Consider the following 18,564-nt stretch of genomic DNA (forward strand, 5'->3'; position numbering starts at 1 on the left):
ATTTTAAGTGGTTGTATAGACCACCATTTAAGTTCTAGTAAAGATGACCTGTCACTATCTGACCTGCTTCAGTGTTTCAGTTTGTAGTCTTGTGTGGCTGCTTGGGTTTGCATAGACACTTGCCGTGGTAGAACTTTAAATTTGGTCACAATACAAGGAAAATTCCATGAAGCAATTTCTGCTAGATAGGATAATTTTAAGAGTATGTCTGGTATTTTGAAACTTTCTTCTTGATTTTGTTTTTTTCTGAATTGCAGATATTCTTTGAGGAAGTCTAGCTAGAAGGGCAGTGTCAGGGTAAGCTTTTCAGTGTTGCCTGGTTGGTGTGTTGTGCTGTTTCTTTTTAACACAACAGAAAGGCTGTCAGCAGACGTCGGGTTGGGAAGCCCTTTCTTGGAGGGAGTTGCTCATCATGGCAGTGGCCCAGCAGATGTTCTAGCACAACATCAAAGAGTTGGCCTTTTTCTGTATGGCTGTGATCCTCACAGTTTGGAGTCCATGCAGATCTATGGAAATAAGTATGTCAGAAAATGCCACTGGAGCTTTTTCATACTGCATCGTTTGTTTCTTTTGGTTTTTTTTTTTATTGTTTTTTGTCCAATCCCCTTCAGAAGATGTGTGTATGCTATTGATAGTGACTGGTTTCATCCCCAGTGTAAGAGAATGAATTGAGGCATCTCTGATACAGCCAGTTTCCTACATTGCTAGGAGGGTGTACTTAAGTACCTATTATGTGTCTTACTGACAGACTTACCTTTGCTCCTGAGTGCATTTATGATGTGTTTGCTTGGGAAGCTATTGCTATAGCATTCACATCCTAAGTAGCAGCAATAAACTAATAATTGGAAGAAGGTGAGAAATGTGTCTTTGAGTTAAGCTGTATGTATAGTTACAGTACCTAAAGCTGAATGGTTGTTTTCTTCTTTTTAAAAATGTTTTTTTCAAGTACTAATTGGCATACACAAACATTCAACTCTGCATTTTTTCATCTTAAAGCTCTCACTTTCTTGCATCTCTTGTTGGTGTAAAATACAGAATTGAAAGTATACTGAACTCTAATAACCTCAAGTTGTATAATCAGAAAATACAACTTATAACCAAACATTTAGAAATACAGAATCAGTAGATCGTATGTTCAAGTTTTAAATAGATTATACTTGTCATACTGTGCACAGGAACATAAATGTGTGGTTTTTTATTGTAAATTCAAATAGCTTTAATCTAATAGCACACAATGAAGCTGTGCCAGTTTGGTACTGTGCCAGAAGCTGTGCCAGAGCTTTACTAAATTCGGCTTCAGCTGTGATTATTCCTGGGTGTAACAGCAGTTTTTGAAGGTTTCCTGGGAGTCATATGACTTGTTTCTTGTGATTCTTCAAACTTCTTTCAAAAGTGGTGTTTGGACATGTTTTGTATACAGAAGCTGACCAAGAGCAGAAGAGGCAGCTGGGGGCTTGCACTGTAAGCGCTCTTCAGAGAATAGCTGGAGAGATGCCAACTGATTATAATTGAAGGTGCCCTGAGTGATATGTTGATCATCACTTAATTTGATCTATTGACTGTAAACAATAAAAAGGGAATCCTTGCCCCTAACAGAAATTGTGATCTTTTTTGCTAAGAAGGCTGGAAGAAGATTAAAGGTGTTGTTTAACTCAGTATCTGTCACTTCTTCAAATTTGTTGTTAAAATAATTTTATTAATAACTAATAATTATTTTTTGACTTGTACTTGGTAGTTAATCAGTTAACCAGACTGTAGGAATGTGTAATGATTAGCCTAGACTTCGTTTTCAGCCTGGCAAGATATTTGTCATTTGATCAAGGTGGGTCTGGATCACAAGCTGATCAGAGAGGTGCAGTGCAGCTTGCTTTCTGCCTACATCTTGCACAGTAGGAAGAGAGAATGGGGCTGGCAAAGTGAAGGCATCTTTGTGGGCTTCTGACTCTAACAGCTGTGTATCAAACATGAAGATACCAAACATATCTCTTTCTGGCTTTTTATCTAAAACACTAGGCTGGTTCGTGTGGATTGCTGTGGAATCCTCTTTAATTGAAGAAAGACATGATGATGCTCTGCAGTGCTAATACTATGGATCATACATTATTGGGGACATTTCTGACAGCATGATTGTTGTGGGGGAAGCTGGGTAGGGGAATCTCATCTTGTTTGTGAAAAAAATTGTTCTTTATATAGAATTATTTGTTTGGAATTTAGAGGTTGAATCTGAAATGTTCTTGCAGATGAGTTGGCAACGTTCCACCTCAGGAAGGAAAAACTTCTAAGGAGTCTGTCATCAGCAGCTACAGCAGCAGGTCCCTTGGATGATCCTGAGTTTGATGTTAATACAGAATATGATACGATAACATACATGCATTTGATTGCATGCTGGTCTGTTTAATACTTGGCCATTTTCCTAAAATTCTGAGCTGAAATAACCAATTGATAAAAGAGATGCTGCTTCTAAATCATTAATTCATCTTTTTTTCTCTCTGCCATAACAAGGGTAGAACAGAAGATGATTGAAAAGATCTTTCCAAAATATTAACTTAAAGTAAAAAAAAAAATTCTTCTGTCTTGAAATGTACCGCAGTTGGTAGCAGGTGTTGTGTAATAGGACATGCTTTGTTTGCTTTGAGCCTTTATTTGGTTTTGGTTATGTCTCTGGGCTTATTTATCATTTGCATTGTTTCAACAGCAATGATTGTCTTGAAAAACCACTTTATGAAATGAATACACAGTAGAGAAATCTTTGCCTCTTTTTCTGCTGTGTTTTTCACAGGAATTCCATGTCCTCTTTAAGAAAAGGAAATAATGAAAATCGCAGGAGCGTATTTTATACAAGTGAAGAGTGGGAGCTGCTGGATGCAACCCCGAAAGACCTGGAGGACTCTATGGCCCTGGAAGAAAAGAGGAAGCACCTGCCAGAAGGAAATAAAGGTAGACGTGGGAGGAAGGGAGAGGAGCTCATGCCTTTCCTCCTTTCGTGTAGTTCACTGTGATATCTGTATCTCCAGAAAATAAGTGAAAACTTGTCATTTCTTCACAACCATATCCAGGGCTTTTTGAAGTACTTTAAAAGTAATTTTGGTATGATGTATTTGGGAGTTTCCAGCCATTCAGATAGAACAGAACACACAGGAACTCATTTCCCGTTGTTTCAGGCTCCTTGAACGTTACTTTCTCTGCTTCTGTCACGTGGGGTGCAGAATTGCAGGATGAAGGGATAAGTTGGGGCTTTCGGTTACTAATTTCTGTCACACGTTGAAGTAGATTGACTTTTAGACTCTAACACACCTTTATGATACTGACCTGCTGATGGAGTGGGGAAAAGGGGCATAGGTGCACTGGTAGTTTATGAATATTGCAACTGGTTCTTGTGTGTTGCCAGTGTTTGGGGTCTTGTTGTGAGGGTGTGTGTACAGCTCCTTAGGGGCACTTCAGCTCTTAAGGAAATCCAGTTGATTTCATCTGTTAGAAAACATATTTCTCTCCAATAATTCTTGTGTGGTTCTGTAAAGAGAGGTGAAACTACACTGGATGCATCTTAAAAGAACAATGTGCTGTGATTACTTCTAAGCAGATAATTATTTAAGTTTGCTAGAGTTGGGAGTGCCTTTTATTTTCTGTAATAAAGCAAAGTTCTGTTCATGTTTTATTTCACAAATATATATTTGAGTGAAATTGTTCTGAGTTGGGAGAGTGAGTTATGTATTCTTCCTACTGAAGGAAGCAACTGGGAAAGCAGTTTAACACTGTTGTATTGAGCTATTTAAATGTAGTTAAGAGTCTAATTTCAATGAAAATATTTTTAAAGGAAATTTGAATGCTTAGGAATGCCTTTTAATTAAGTGAACTGAACTAGAAGGAATTCTTTTGTGCAGGACTGACTAGTTCAGCTTTTCCATTTGATTTTGGCCGCATTCCACAAAAAACGAGACGCCCTTTGAAAGACATGATTGGATCAAGCAAAAACCGGAACAGCAGTGACTCTTCTCCAACAGAGTGGTATTCTGGTAATGGCAACAAACTAGTCTCTGAGCTGCAATTGAAGTATCAGAGCCAGCAAGAAGAGTTGGAAAAGCTGAAGAAAGATCTTCTGAGCCAAAAGGTAATTAAGCTTTCAGACAAAGTGCTCAGATGCAAATGAATCTGGCTGGTAATTGTTAGCTTACCCTTTGTGGCCATCTAAATACATAAAGAGCTAGTTGGTTGTTAGAAAATAATGGTGCTGAATGAACCTTTGTTTACAGAAAGCTCTAAATAAGGACCGAATTTTACATCTGTTGAAGATTAGATCTCTGAACAAATCTGTGATTTGTACAGTGTTCACTAACTTGTTTTATTTATGTCTCTTACTCTCTGAAGGTAGTTTTCGCAGAGTCTAGGAAGATCCTGGCAGATAATCAGATCGTGTGTACAGAAAACTTGTTATTTTTTTTGAAAGACTTAGCAGGATTTCATGCCAACAAGGATGCAAGCAGGGTTTTCAGCATAACTACTTTTATGTGTGTATAGCTGTGGATCTGTGAGCATCTTTCCTGGAAGTGAATACATGTTGTAATGGTTCTGGATCTGAGTGTTCCCCTGGACAACAATGCTCATACTTTTAATTTTAATGATGGGATGGAGGACAGAAATGGTAGAAATATTGGGTATATTAAAAAACAAAAAAAAAAACAAAGTAACAAAACATTAAAAAGTTGCAAGGTGTCAGTCCTGTCTTTTGTGAAGACCACAGAGGTTCCCTTTTTTCCCTAGTGGCAAATGACTTAATTACTTAGTTTTGTTCAAGGTATTTCTAAACAAACCTGCCAAAACTGTCTATTTAGCCAAGTAGCACATGCTTTTTTTTTTCCTCCTTCATATCTTCTCTGAATCATCTGTGGTAGAGAAGCGAGCTTTTAGTTATCTTTCCCATATCTGTACTATAGTTAAACCTCCTAGAACCTGAACATCTCAAAGGTTTCTCCTGCTTGGTATTAAATTTCTGAGTTGTTATAAATTCTACAGCTTTCTGTTTGTTTGTTTGTTTGTTTTTTCCCAATTCATTTTGTTTTGTTGCTGCTGTTTTTATTCTCAGGAACTTGTGCGCCTTCTGCAGCAAACAGTCCGATCTTCCCAATATGACAAATACTTTGCAAGCCGTCTTTGTGAAGGAGTTCCCAAAGACAAATTAGAGCTGTTGCACCAAAAAGATGACCAGATTTTGGGTCTCAACAACCAGCTTGAAAAGTTAAATTTGGAAAAAGATAGTCTTCAACAGGAAGTAAAGAATCTGAAATGTAAAGTCGGAGAACTCAATGAGCAGCTGGGCATGCTGATGGAAACGATTCAAGCTAAAGATGAAGTGATCATGAAACTGTCCCGCCAACTCAGCGAATGTGAGGACAATTCATCCTCCCCAAGTGGATCAGTAAATTCTCCTGTGGCCACTTGTGTTAATAAGGAACTACAGGAACTGGACAGGCTAAAAGTAAGAGCAATGTCTCTGTCTTGATGGATAGGGAAATCTCTGCTGCCTATACAAACTACTTGCTAGTCTGCTGTATTGTTTGGGGAGTTCACTTCAGCATTTCTCCAAGATGCTCATCACCTGAGGCTTTCTCTGCTTGGAATCTACGCTTTGAACTGTTGTCTGGCAACTTCTATGCTTTGAGCTGGTCTGTACAGCTGTAGTACAATGTCTCATACTTTGGTAATTAATCATTGGTGTGGAGGAGGAGTGATGTGAGAATCAAAGGAGCAGGAAAAAAGAAGTAAGGGTAAGAGGAAAATACTAGCATGGAGGAAAACCATCAAAAAGAATCAAAAGGGAGGAAATAAAGAGCATGTGGTATGTGAGAGGGCAAAAGAGAAGAGCATAAGAACCTGCACTGCTAATGGTGTTACCCATGCACTTTATTCCTCCAGCCAACCTCAATGAATGTATCAGAGGTTCTTAATGGAGTTACTCAAGTTACTCATTTTGCTTTAATGTGCTTACTTGCCTTTGGGTAAATGTTCTGTTCCAAATAGGTTAAAGTTCCAAATCATTTGGAATATGAGGCATAAAGTACATAAAAGACTTACTTCCTGTGTATGAGCCTGGGAAATTTTAAAAAAACAAAATGGAAACTGTAGAAATCAGTGGTATTAGGAGGAAGCAGAGCTTTCAGATACTGCACAGTGTTGAGATGGTCCTTCATCCCATAGCCACAAGTTTCATAGGTAGTATTTGTAGCCTGGAGCCATGTGGATTAGCTGAGGATTTCTTATTGTTACCATTTTATATTTCTACGTGAAGGCAGACGTCAAACTTGTTCTTTTATTGAGGGTTGGTGAGGGTAACCAAAACCCCAGGGTTGTTTGCCCCTATTTCTTCTACTGCATGTGCTTCTGGCTGACACGCAGCACCATGACCCCTTGGCATGCTCAATGTGCATGTTGCTGTTCTCCTGCCCAGAGGGGCAGCATGGCAGGGCTGCTCCTGCCTCTTGACCGCAAGCAGTCACCAGCTGCCTTCTGTTGTGCAAGGCTCCATGCTCACATCTAGCCTTGTGTGTTTGGCTTCTGTGAAAACTAAAGATAAAACCTGATTTGATCCTAATGATTTTGGTAGCTATTAGTGTACCTATTAGTAGCTGCTTGATCTTTGTTTTGAGGTATGCTTTCTCTGGCAGGCATTTGATATCTTTAAGATACCTTTATTAAAAATCCAGTTTGCTTTCTTTTATCAACAGGACAGTCTTCAGGGTTATAAGACCCAGAATAAATTTTTAAATAAGGAGATTTTGGAACTTTCTGCTCTACGAAGAAATGCAGAAGCAAGAGAAAGAGAATGGCAGGCAAAGGTCAGACTCACAAAGCATGTTCTCATTTTGGTGATGTCTAAAGCAGTTTTCAAAAAGTTAGTTGTAAATCTTCTCCAGAAACATAACCGTGTAACAGAAATGAAACAGTTCAAATGTGTTAAAGCGACAGAATCAAGATTTACAGACCAATCTTTTGGAATGGATTCTTGAAAAATGTGATGGACTTGAAAACAGTATTAAGAAGTGCATATTTTAATAACTTATGCATACAAGCACATGCATTTCTAAAAACAGTAGCAGTAACTTCAATCATGGCAGAAGCAGAATACATATGAAAGAATGATTGTGTTTGACATGTTTTGTTTTGGTGATACATCACCAAGTAGAGCTTTCTCCTTCAGAGCATGAAGGATCAATATGTTACATAAACATAACTTTGGAAGTCTGTTTCTGTAAAGCAGAATTTGAGTGTGGAGAAGCTGCATGTAAATGACAAAGTTTTCCATTACCTAGAGCTAAGAAAGCATGTATGTGTCCATAGCTAAGGCAGGATACCTGTAGCTAAGGTTTGGTAGGATGTGCTTCTGTTTCTTGGGAAGCCATGACTGTTCTTGAATTAAAAGTTTCTAAGCAACATGTAAACAAACAGATTATTTTAAAAGATATGTAGGACAAACTGAATTCCTGAAGACATGCCTTAAATACTACGTGTTGTTCCCTGCAGTACACTAGCTTGGAAGCCAAACTCTGTCAGATAGAAAGTAAATACTTGATCTTGCTTCAAGAAGTGAAAACTCCTGTTTGCTCTGAGGAGCAGAGCCCTGCTCGTGAAGTTATCACCCAGTTACTAGAAGATGCCTTGAAAGCAGAAACCAGTGAACAGCCAGAACAAGCATTTTTCAAACCACACCTGGTCAGGTAATTTTACTAAAAGAAATGTTTATGAGGAGGAATGAAAATTATTTTGTGATCATGTCATTATCATTTGTAGTAATAAAGGAAGTACTGTCATTGGCAGCTAGAGCATCTTGCACTTACATGGATCACATATTGTACCTCAGAAAATGGTTGCATCTTGACTAGTGGGCCTGGTTCTAACACTAGGGAACAGACAAGCAGGGGTGTATTTGCAGGATTTGGGACTTTTAACATATTTTCAGTCACAAATAAGAAGGTAATCTTTGAAATCCCTTTCGACACATAAATAAACTCTATTCTTAATTTGAGATAAGGTATGAAATTTAGACTCGACTATTGTATAGCTGCTGAAGGGATGAACTCATTTGGACTTGACCCTGTTCTTAAATCACTTAATCTGTGTAGTGCTGTATATTGCAATATGGGAACAGAACTTTTTTAGTTTTGGATTTTAAAATATTAAATAAGAGGTACACCTTAGAAAATATTCAAATAATAGCTGTTCATTAAAACTTCTTAAAACTTGGGGAAGTGGCGTGAGAGGTATTATAAATAAGTAACAGTAGGGTAGGAATTTGGGAGTTTTGGGACTGCTGAACGCACCTTTAGGAGCTGTTTTATGTTTGTTTTTTGCTTTCTTTCCCTCCCTTTCAGTGAATATGATATATATGGTTTCCAGACGGTCCCAGAGGATGATGAGGAAGAGAAATTAGTAGCAAAATCTCGAGCTTTGGACCTGAGATCTCTTTCTCTCAGTGAAAACCGGGAGATCTCCACAGGGGTAAAATGGGAAAATTATCTTGCAAGTACAATGAATAGAGAGATGATGCGCTGTGCAGAACTGAAGAATCTTATTCGATCTGGAATTCCACACGAGCATCGCTCCAAGGTGTGGAAGTGGTGTGTCAATCTCCATGTTAAAAAATTCAAGGACAGCACTGTTCCTGAGTACTTCCAAACCTTGCTTCAGAGCGCCCTAGAAAAACAAAATCCTGCATCTAAACAGATCGAGTTGGATCTACTGAGAACTTTGCCAAACAACAAACATTATTCTTCTCCCACATCCGAAGGGATCCAGAAGCTGCGAAATGTGCTGCTGGCCTTTTCGTGGAGAAATCCTGATATAGGATATTGCCAAGGGCTCAACAGGTAAGGTTTTTGTGAACCTGAAGTTACCAGTGTGGGATGAAAGTACTCCTTAACTGTGCAGTTTCAAATCACATACATAGGAAGAGGCTTTTGGACAGCAGTTTTCTCTGTGGTTTCTACGTTCATAATTTGCAATATTTTAAAAACTAATGCCATTTTTTTCAACAAACAAAAAAGAAGAATCGGATCACAAAATTTGTAGAAATCAGAAAGAAAGAATCAAAAGAATTGGAACTGGTATTAACTGATTGAAAATGTGCTACTTCAATGTAGGATGTCTTCAGTTAAAGTTGCAGTAATCACTGGATGGACAATTCTGGTATTACAAAGCTAAGAAATATTTGAAGCATAGTGTCACTGCAATTCGTGTTTGCTGAAATAGTTTCAGTACTTTGAAATCTGTAATGAGAGAAGGCGTTAATTGAAACAGGTATGCTGTTGTCCCCTTGGTATAACTCTACAGGTGTTGGCTTATGCGCTGATTTGTTCCAGAATTAGAGAAGGAGACTTTTTATCTAGGGCAGCGTTGTTTGAGATTTGCACTGAGAAGGGTTCAGGCACACTACAGACCTAAAGAAAAGTATTTTAAAAGCTGCTCTCCCTACCCTAGGACTTGGTATTTCTTTACTTTATTTTGAAAGAACTGTTTTCAAGTTGAACCATGGAGCTTTTAAGTCATTTCTCTGTTTGTCTGGTCTGCTTTGTTACTTTTTGTATAGCATTGCCCCAAAGAACTCATGCAAACTGTAGGACAGTGGATGCACTTGCTTTGTTTCTTCCCCTCTGTTTCTTTAATTTATGGATGTTTCACAAAGAGAAATTAAGAAAAATAATTAAGCTCATGGGTATACTTAAAGAAGTTAAAAGCAAATTAATATGTAATTCCTTACTTGATTCTCTTAAGACTGGGAAGTGTGTGATGATGTTGTTAAGCTGTGTAACATCAGGAGCAATATGTGTTGCAGTTCCTCTCATGTGCAGCAGTAACACAGGTTGACTTGGTAAAATACATTTGAGGTAATGTTTCATATTCAAACAATTATCAGCTATCCATAACACAAAAGATTTCTTATTTTCTGTCATAGTACTCACTGGAAACAGGAAACCAAGGATGCTGCTTTTCTTCAGTTCTTTTGTTCTAATGCTTTAGGAAATTCTTAGAAAAAGTTTAGTCTTGGAACATTAAGTCTTAAGATGAAAATATTACTTAAATTTAGCATGGTGGATATGAAGTAAACTTACTACAAATGATTGTTCTAAATTTCAAATCAGTTTTGTGTGTGAAATGTAGGGACTGCCTGTCTTCTCTTCTTCAGTAAGGAACTCAAGCCTGAGGATCAGAATAGAAGGTTTAGGACTTCCAGACTTCTACTTACTTTGCTTTAGTTCTTGGTTAAAAGTACTCAGTTCTGTTACTGAGCTGAATAAAAGTGCTTGGCTTGGCTGAGAAGACATCTCCTAGCTTCATCTCACGCTGTATTAAATCCAGTTAATTCATTTATGTCTGCTGAACAGAAAGAAAGACTGTATTGTAATTGTTGTTAATGGATTTTGTGGTGTTTATTATGATTTTCTCCAAATAAACTCTATTTTCAGATTGGTAGCAATTGCCCTTCTGTACTTGGAACAGGAGGATGCTTTTTGGTGTCTGGTAACAATAGTGGAAGTCTTTATGCCTCGTGATTATTATACTAAGACACTGCTGGGATCTCAGGTATGTGCTCTATCAAAATAACACCTGACTATAAACTGCTGCCAGTCAGAAGTTGTTCTAGAACTGTTTGGTGCCCCTTCTAGGGGAGATGTGATGAGTTGAAAAGTGAGTTCTAGGCACCAAGGGCAAGAGTTCCAAGTGTAGCATTGAAATGACTGTACAGTAACTTGTTTGGAGCTCCTGTTTGTAGCCCGTCTTTTAATTGTCAGCTAAACTGATTGTTTCTTTCCTTAGAACTAGGAGGGAGCTGTGGGCTTTCTGAGAGATTTGGGGGTGAGAATACTATGTAGTGTAGTAGTACTGTGAGCAGCATGTATACTGTAGTGCTCCTCTGCTTCCAATTGGTGTACCTTCTCTGGTGCTCCACTTGCTTCCTCCTTCCTCCGTCTCTGCTAGCTTGTTCTCTGCTCTTGTGCTTATGTGCCAACACAGCACAGTGCCCTATGGTAGGAACACAACGTGTGTGTGAGAAATCTGCTGAGAGATGAGGTGGATTAAGATGCAAAAAGTTGCATCAGCAGTGTACATACAGCAGTGTATGGACTGCGTGGAAATAGCTTAGATTGTCATGGGGCTCCTGTTGAGCTCTTGAAAAACTGGCCCTGTGTTGATTGACATGTATGTTGATAAATATAGCATCAGTAACATCATATATGTCTACTCTTTTAGGTTGATCAGCGAGTGTTCAAGGATTTAATGAGTGAGAAACTTCCACGTCTGCATGCTCATTTTGAACAGTACAAAGTTGACTATACTCTTATAACTTTCAACTGGTTTCTTGTGGTATTTGTGGACAGCGTGGTTAGTGACATCCTTTTCAAGATATGGGACTCATTCCTGTATGAGGGACCAAAGGTGAGCTGAACAAGCTGGGTTTTTCAGTTGCTGTGTAGTGACAAGGTACTGTCCTGTTACCAAGAACAGGGTGTGAAAGATGGTGGTTTCACAGGAATCCTGTTGGTTACAATCACTGGTAGGAAGAAGGGAGGAAATGTGCATAAATAGTCAAAATGCTTTCTTTCCTAAGTTTTGCAAGTTCAATTTGAGACACATGGAGGGATTCTAAATGCAGAGTTTCCTTTGCCCACCTACTGCTTTTTACCACTGAGGAACAAAACCATAGATAGTACTGGTTATCAGTTTATGGGAATTATGTGAAAATGGGAGTTTCTGTGAAAACTGAAGTGAAGGAGGAGTAAGTTGGAACTATTGAAAAGATGTAAAAATGAGTTGTAAGCAAATGCTAATGATCAGGCTTTCTTTGCAGCAGCTATTTGCTTTATTTCTGCAGACATCTAAATTACTGTTGACCAACAATGACTGTCTGAGCTCCGAGCACAAATTAAGAGAGTGAGGTTGTAACAACTTTTACATATTTTATGCTTGTGGAATTGCACTGAAATAAAATCAGTGCAGGTAGATTGTGGGATTCAAACACAGTAATAGCATCAAAGCAGATGTTGGATACAGCAGCAGATACATCAAATAAGTAGACAAATATGCGTGTTTCTTACTGTTGACTTCGTCTGAGTGCTCTAAGATGCAGTTAGATGCAGGGATTTGGGTTGAGTGTTTATTCAAATAGGTTTGAAGCACCATGGCGTTTTGTGAAGGCAGCCAGGCCTTCAGTTCCAAACTTAGGAAGTCTTTCTGGAATGAAGTAATGCTTTTTCACCTTAGGCCTAATTTGGTTGACAAATTGATATCAACTTCTTCTGGCACCAGTCCCCCTACATGCTGTGAAAATGGCAGCTGTTAGATAATAGACAAGACTTGATTTTACATGTGAAGCAACTTTATAGGTGTGTTTAGCAGTCTTTGGTCTACAAGTGAATGAGGAAATCAAAACTTCAGAAAGTCTGTATACTGTAAACCCAATGTTGTATTTTGGGTTGAACTCCAGAACAGCCTGTATTGGTTACAGCCTACTTACAGAAGTTCTTTGGCAGCTTTTGAAAATGAGGGATGGAATGGCAGGGAAGAGAGACAGGCAAGTATGGACAGTTAGTTCAAATGCAGGCTGTAGGAGAAGTAACACTTTTCTTTTGAGTTTGTAATAGATAGCAATGAGAAGGGTTGTTTCAAATAACAGAATGCTCTCAATGTTCTTTTCTTTTTTTTTTTATTCAGGTAATATTCAGATTTGCCCTGGCATTTTTTAAGTACAAGGAAGAAGAAATCTTAAAATTGCAAGACTCAATGTCCATTTTCAAGTACCTTCGATATTTCACGCGTACCGTAGTTGATGCTAGGTGGGTAACTCACACCTGTGCAACCAAAAGGCTTGTGGTGGGGCATGGAACAAGTTTGTTGTGTAATTTATTTATTTAATCTATGTCTTAATTTTGATACAGAGAACTGGAGAGACAGCTAATGACTAAGATTTCTCATGAGTAGTTGATCTAGCATCTCATTAAGACAATGTGTGAATGACTGTTTCATGCTGCAAAAATGAGAGGAGGCAAAATTAGAAGTGGTGGATGGTAGTTTTTCTTGGGAATGATTGTGATTACTTTGCCAGCTTAGGTATTGTTTAGCAGGTGTAGCATGGTAGAAAAATTTAGGAAGTTTATATATAGGCAAAATTTCTCACCTTGCGTTATGGACACAACTCAAGTCAGAAAATGTTGTACAAAGGACAGGTTTTTATTTATTGTAAAAGTATTTAAAAACATGAGCTGGGTTCTACCAGAAGTAAATCAATTAAGAAGCACTAATGTGTAGGCTAATGCCATGTAACTTCAGCTAATTTTAAGCACGTAGTTTGAAGCAGAGATGAAATACATGTTAAATACTCTGCTATATCTCGATCTTTGCACGGAATCTAAGGTGAATGTAAATGAGGGTTGAACATTTTTAGTTCCTGGTTTCGAGACTACAGAGCAGCAGATTAAATTGAAAAGTTATGCTGGAACTGATTTAATGTCTGAAAGTATATGTGACATAGGTATTGGGACAGACTGATTCTGAATTCTGTACAAAATTAATATATTAGAATCTGAGCTGTTTGTTTTTGCAGTAATAAATTCCATACATAATTAGGCTTACACTTGAACTCCTATTCCAAGAATTATTTACTATTTGCTGGAGCTATTTTCTCGAAACAAATTGAAGCTAGTAATTGTATTTTATCCTTAAAAGTGATTGCAGGGACTGATGCAGGGAAAATGTTCTCCACCTGGTTTAAATGGTGAAAGTCTGGATTAAGAACTCCTGCTTTCTCTGCTGGAACACCTGCAAGAAGTAGTGTGGTGCTTTCTGTTAGTATTCACCCTCTGGTGTGAAAAATGCTGAGCAGTCACTGTACTCAGGCATTGGTGACTATCAAAATATTGACCATGATTCCAAATCTGGAAGTGACAAATATGTGCTTGGCTTTGGGAGGAGGGAGCATGTGCTCTTCTTTTTTTCTTAAAGCAATAAATGAAACTGCTTTTTTATTTTTATTTTTACCCTCTGATATTTTAAGAATATGTGTATAATGTGTACTGGAGCAGCACCATGAGAAACTTAAGTTGGAAAAGGTGTGAGAAGGAGGAAGCCATGTTTAGATGTTTAATCAGCTTCAGATTTGGCTCTCCTTTCCTCATACAACTATGTATAGAACTTAATGATATATCTCTCTAAAATATGTGTGTTAAAATGTCATATTTAAAGTATTTTTAATGTTGCTATGAGAGATCTCATTGTGGTATTACTAAGTTGAAGTAATCCTTCCCTGTTCTAATCTCTGGCAGATTTGGGTAAGGGCAGAATTCAGTGCATCAGAAGTGTTTATGGTACAAATACGCTCTACGTCAGTCTGTAAATGTGTAACTTCTTGGGATTTTAAGTTGTTGAAAGAAGATGGTGTGGTGCTGTGGTGCCATCTAGGGGATATAAACTTGTCTGAACTGATTTGTATAATCTTATTGTAAAATAAGGCATGACTCAAACCACCTGGTTTGTTATTCTACCATTTCTTGTACAAGTTTTACAGCATCACAGTTCAAACTGTACAGAAACATGTAGAATTGTCTGATACTGGGATGGACAAAAAATAGTACGGTAGGCCTGAAATTCAGGAAGAATTATACGTATTATATGTAGAATTAATGGATGTTCTCAATGAGTTAGAAAATCATTTTACATGGAGTTTCTAAGTTTAAGGTCTCTAATGGAGAAAACTATGCACAAAAATGTGTGTGACCATACTGAAGGTGATAGGGCATCACAGGCTGTGCATCTGCCTAGGTTTTCTACAACTGCATGTTGTTCCTTAGCACGTTGAGAAGGCAGGCAAGCTGTTGAGTACATTCTATTCAGAGATAGTGAGAAGTAGTTCTTGCTTACTGAGAAACACGGGCCTAGGGGGAGCCTACTCTTAAACTCTCCAAGTTTTCTTAGTATTAAAGTTTTGCTGGTGGTTAAATTAGAGTAAGTGAAATACCAGCTCTTCTTTTTTCCCTCAGTAAGTACTGAGAACTTGTTTATTTGCAGATCAACAGTAGTAACCAAGTTAACTCTATTTGGACTGATTAGGCAGTTTAGTTAGTAGTTTTCTGGGACTGAATGATGGGATGAGATGGCATGACACACAAAGAGGTGGACATTTTCATGTGAGGCTTGACTGATGGTAACTCAGAGATCTCTGCAGCAGCAAGAGTAACTCCTGAGATGTATCACAGTTTGGCTTAAACATGTTTTGTGCTATTACTGTTTTGATCTGTGCTGTCCCAGGCTTCATTAGATCTCCTTCACTGTTTCTTTATCTTGGATAGCTTGAGAGCAGACTGTCCTGGGATTGAATGAGCTTTCCAGCCTATAATTGAGTGACAAGGTGTGCTTTATATTCAGCCCAGATGATGAAGTTCTGATTAGCCAATCTTACATCTGTTCAGTGTTATAATTGCTGTAGAACTGCATAGAGTTTGCAGGTGGCTTTGAGAACTGATGAGCATTTGAGAACACTTTAACACCTGAAGTAACTTTAAAACTGAGTGCTTTCCTGAATTTTCTTTCAATACTGATAACATCTGAGATCTGTCAGGTGTGTGAAGGAAACCAGAGATGGCAGTTATATGCTCAGTACGGATACAAATGAAGTACAAAACTGATCTTAAAAGATTCTAAATGTGAATGATTATCTTCTTATGCTGCATAATCTTGCAGGAAGCTGACTGGCATTGCTTTTGGAGACCTGAATCCTTTTCCATTACGTCAGATCAGGAACCGGAGGACCTATCACCTGGAGAAGGTGCGTCTTGAGCTCAATGAACTTGAAGCCATTCGTGAGGATTTCCTGCGTGAACGAGAGACCTGCGTAGAAAAAAGAGACCTTATTAGTGATGATGAGGAGGATAGTTGAAACTTCTCAACATAAACTTTTCTTTGGGATCCGTGACCCAAGTGAGTTAACGTCCAAAACTTCTTATTAATCCTATCAACCAGAATGTAAACTAATTGCTTTCGGAAATATGCAGGACAGATTTCCAAGCCCCAGCACTTTCAGAAACGTGTTGTTTTATGGAGGCCAAACACTTTTGTTTACGTTTATGTTCATGGAATTGTATGTAGGGCACTTATTGTATTTCTTCATTTAGTCAAGTAGCTGAATTTGCTGAAACTGTTGACAGTTGTTTTCCTGCAGCACATTTTTAGTTGTCTATATGTGAAACAATAGTAAGAAAAGTCTGCATGGTGTTTACTATGTTCATTGCCAGGCTTCTGCATTTGTGTGATTGTAATCATGTTTTTTTATAGTGCGAGTTCAATGTGGGAAGACATTTTTCAGTTTCAGGTTGGCTTAATAAATGGCTTTTATTTTTTTGTCCGTGGGAAAAAAAAAAAAAAAGCCCATTTTTGGTCACAACTAGAAAAGAACGGCTTGAAGCATGAGAAGGACTTTTACGTTCCTTTATCTTTTCCTGAAGTGACATGAAATGGATCATCCAACAGAAGACTTTAAGTACTTAAGTGTAAGATAAGTCCTTATTTGTCATTGAATGTTCAATGTATACTACTACAGAGTGATATCAAATATCATGTATGCTTTTCTGAGCAGGTGTGTTGCTGAAGAGTAATGTTATTACAAAAGATTTAATTGAACAAATTCTGTTCAGTTTGATTTCTATTCTCTTTTTTGTGGTTGTTATCTCTCAAAAAACAAAGCCACAACCAAAAGCCAACTACTAGGGAAGAAGAAGAGAGCTTTCTGCAGGAGTATCTTTTAATACTGAATTAGCATTTTTTTTCATTATTTTGAATTTAAATCATTCTGTTTAGGTCTTAAAGTAGGACAGAGTCATGATCTTTAAAAAGAGACACAGCATTCTTTCTGCATGAACACATAACTAACCTGTAATAGTGGTAAAGATAGCATTCAAAAAACAAGTGTTAATCAAAGAACCCTAAAGGCCACAGCACGCGCATACAAATTTAAGACCTTTTTCCAGCAGAAAAATGCAATATTTTCTTAATCTGCTCCAGTTTTCTGTGAGCATTGTGTGCTCCTGCTTTAAGACAGCTCTTAAGAAGGATTTGGAGCAGCTGTGAAAATGTGACCGGAGGCCATTCTTTCTCATTTCATCACTAGCTGTATTCTTAAACAGTTCTGACAATGAGGAAGAGTTCCTGTTTAGGTGTGTGGATTATTCTGGTGTGTTTTGTTGTTTGTTTTTTAATTGGCTTTTCTCTGTACTCCTGCAGTGCTCTTTCTTGAGCTGTTGAATCTTAGTAATGTTAGATTGGCATAGATGTTGGCTCAGGATAGGTCGTGATAAAACTAACATTCAAACACTAGTCAGCAAATTGGTCAGCTCTGGGAAGGAGTGGTTAATTGGCAAAACAAACCAAAAACCAGTGGTCAGGAGCAGTCCAAGTGCATGAAGCTTCTGCTTCATCTCTTTCAGTTTCCTGAGAGCGGGTGGGATTTCTCTGGCAGGTGTCCTCCTGTAATGATTCTAAAAAGTTTAACGTGTCTGGGGAGAAATTTTGCATCTGTTTCACAGCACTTTTTTTTTCCTTGTGAATGTATTTATAGCCTTCTCTAAACATATTGTTAGTCAGTTTATCTGGGAGGGAAATATTTAATCAACAAGGTGAACGTAACTTGCAGGTTTTACTTTGACAGATCATGTATGCCTCTTCCTACATAACTACAAATTAGCCAACAAATCCTTGCCAGTGAGGGCACGTGGTAGAATCATCTTGACTTGTATGTCATGTGTCTTCTAAAATGACCCCTACCTTGTCTTGTCTATTGTAAGGGGTAGGTTTTCTTTTTTCCTAGTTACTCTTGGTTGTTTACTTGAATTTGTTAGGCCGGGTTTTTTCATATTATTATTGCATGTACTGTATTCTTTTTACTTACAATCAGTATTTGAATAGAAAAACGGGACCAGCTTTTCTAATTTTCTACTTATACCGTTTTTGGAAAGAGCTGGTCTCTAAATGAGTCTGTAATGTCCAGTATTTTTTTTTCTCTTTTCATCTTATTTTTGTGTGGTAAATGAAATCTTTTCTAAGCTGAAGATCTTCCTTCTAGTGGCAACAGTTGAAATGCAGAGGTGAAGACTTTAGATGCGTGTCTGCACTAGGAACTGGTTCTATAGCTTAAGACATTTTCATGCAGAATTCGTTGAAGTCTTCGGGCTGTGAAGCTAAATCTAACTTTAGAGAACTGTTCAGGAGGTTCTGCAGATGACAAAACGTGACCTGCAATATTGCAGGGTCACTTCTTTTTTACATTTGTGCTGAACTATAAATTGTATTATTGTGATTCTTTATACAAATTGTTAATGGATTGTGTGGTGGAACAAAGTAGCTCTGTTTCTTATTCCGTTATGTGAATCTCCTACCTGAATAGTAGGAAATGATGCAAATCATGTTGTCTCTAGGTATTTTGTTAGTTATTGAAATGAGTTGGTGTTAGTATTATAAAGTGAGTTGGTGTTCATTTACCGAAGAGCCAAGCAAGTTCATTTGGTTAAGAATGCTTAGTTAAAATGTCAA

The 18,564-nt window shown here is 37.9% G+C and overlaps 1 protein-coding gene across 2 annotated transcripts; it reads left to right on the top strand.

Annotated features, from left to right (window-relative positions):
- The first annotated feature begins 41 nt into the window (after positions 1 to 41).
- On the top strand, positions 42 to 18,564 carry LOC100538487 (TBC1 domain family member 2B-like). Of its 2 annotated transcripts, XM_031555292.1 has the most exons (11): positions 42 to 297; positions 2,780 to 2,937; positions 3,882 to 4,108; positions 5,081 to 5,473; positions 6,720 to 6,830; positions 7,516 to 7,709; positions 8,364 to 8,858; positions 10,455 to 10,572; positions 11,242 to 11,427; positions 12,703 to 12,824; positions 15,724 to 18,564. In XM_031555292.1, the coding sequence occupies exons 2-11, from the start codon at positions 2,787 to 2,789 to the stop codon at positions 15,917 to 15,919; spliced, it is 2,193 nt and encodes a 730-aa protein (XP_031411152.1). In that variant the 5' UTR covers positions 42 to 297; positions 2,780 to 2,786; the 3' UTR covers positions 15,920 to 18,564. The 2 variants fall into 2 exon arrangements, with proteins under 2 accessions (XP_031411152.1, XP_031411151.1); XM_031555291.1 differs by lacking the exon at positions 42 to 297 and having other exon boundaries at positions 324 to 2,937.

This window comes from Meleagris gallopavo, chromosome 12 (assembly GCF_000146605.3).
Source record: "Meleagris gallopavo isolate NT-WF06-2002-E0010 breed Aviagen turkey brand Nicholas breeding stock chromosome 12, Turkey_5.1, whole genome shotgun sequence".
In the NCBI taxonomy this organism is placed as follows: Eukaryota; Metazoa; Chordata; class Aves; order Galliformes; family Phasianidae; genus Meleagris; species Meleagris gallopavo.

Coding starts and splice junctions, on each gene's coding strand:
- LOC100538487 (XM_031555292.1), top strand. CDS start 2,787: ATGTCCTCTTTAAGAAAAGGAAATAATGAAAATCGCAGGAGCGTATTT. Junction 7,710..8,363: donor TTCAAACCACACCTGGTCAG/GTAATTTTACTA, acceptor CCTCCCTTTCAG/TGAATATGATATATATGGTT. Junction 11,428..12,702: donor TCCTGTATGAGGGACCAAAG/GTGAGCTGAACA, acceptor TTTTTTATTCAG/GTAATATTCAGATTTGCCCT.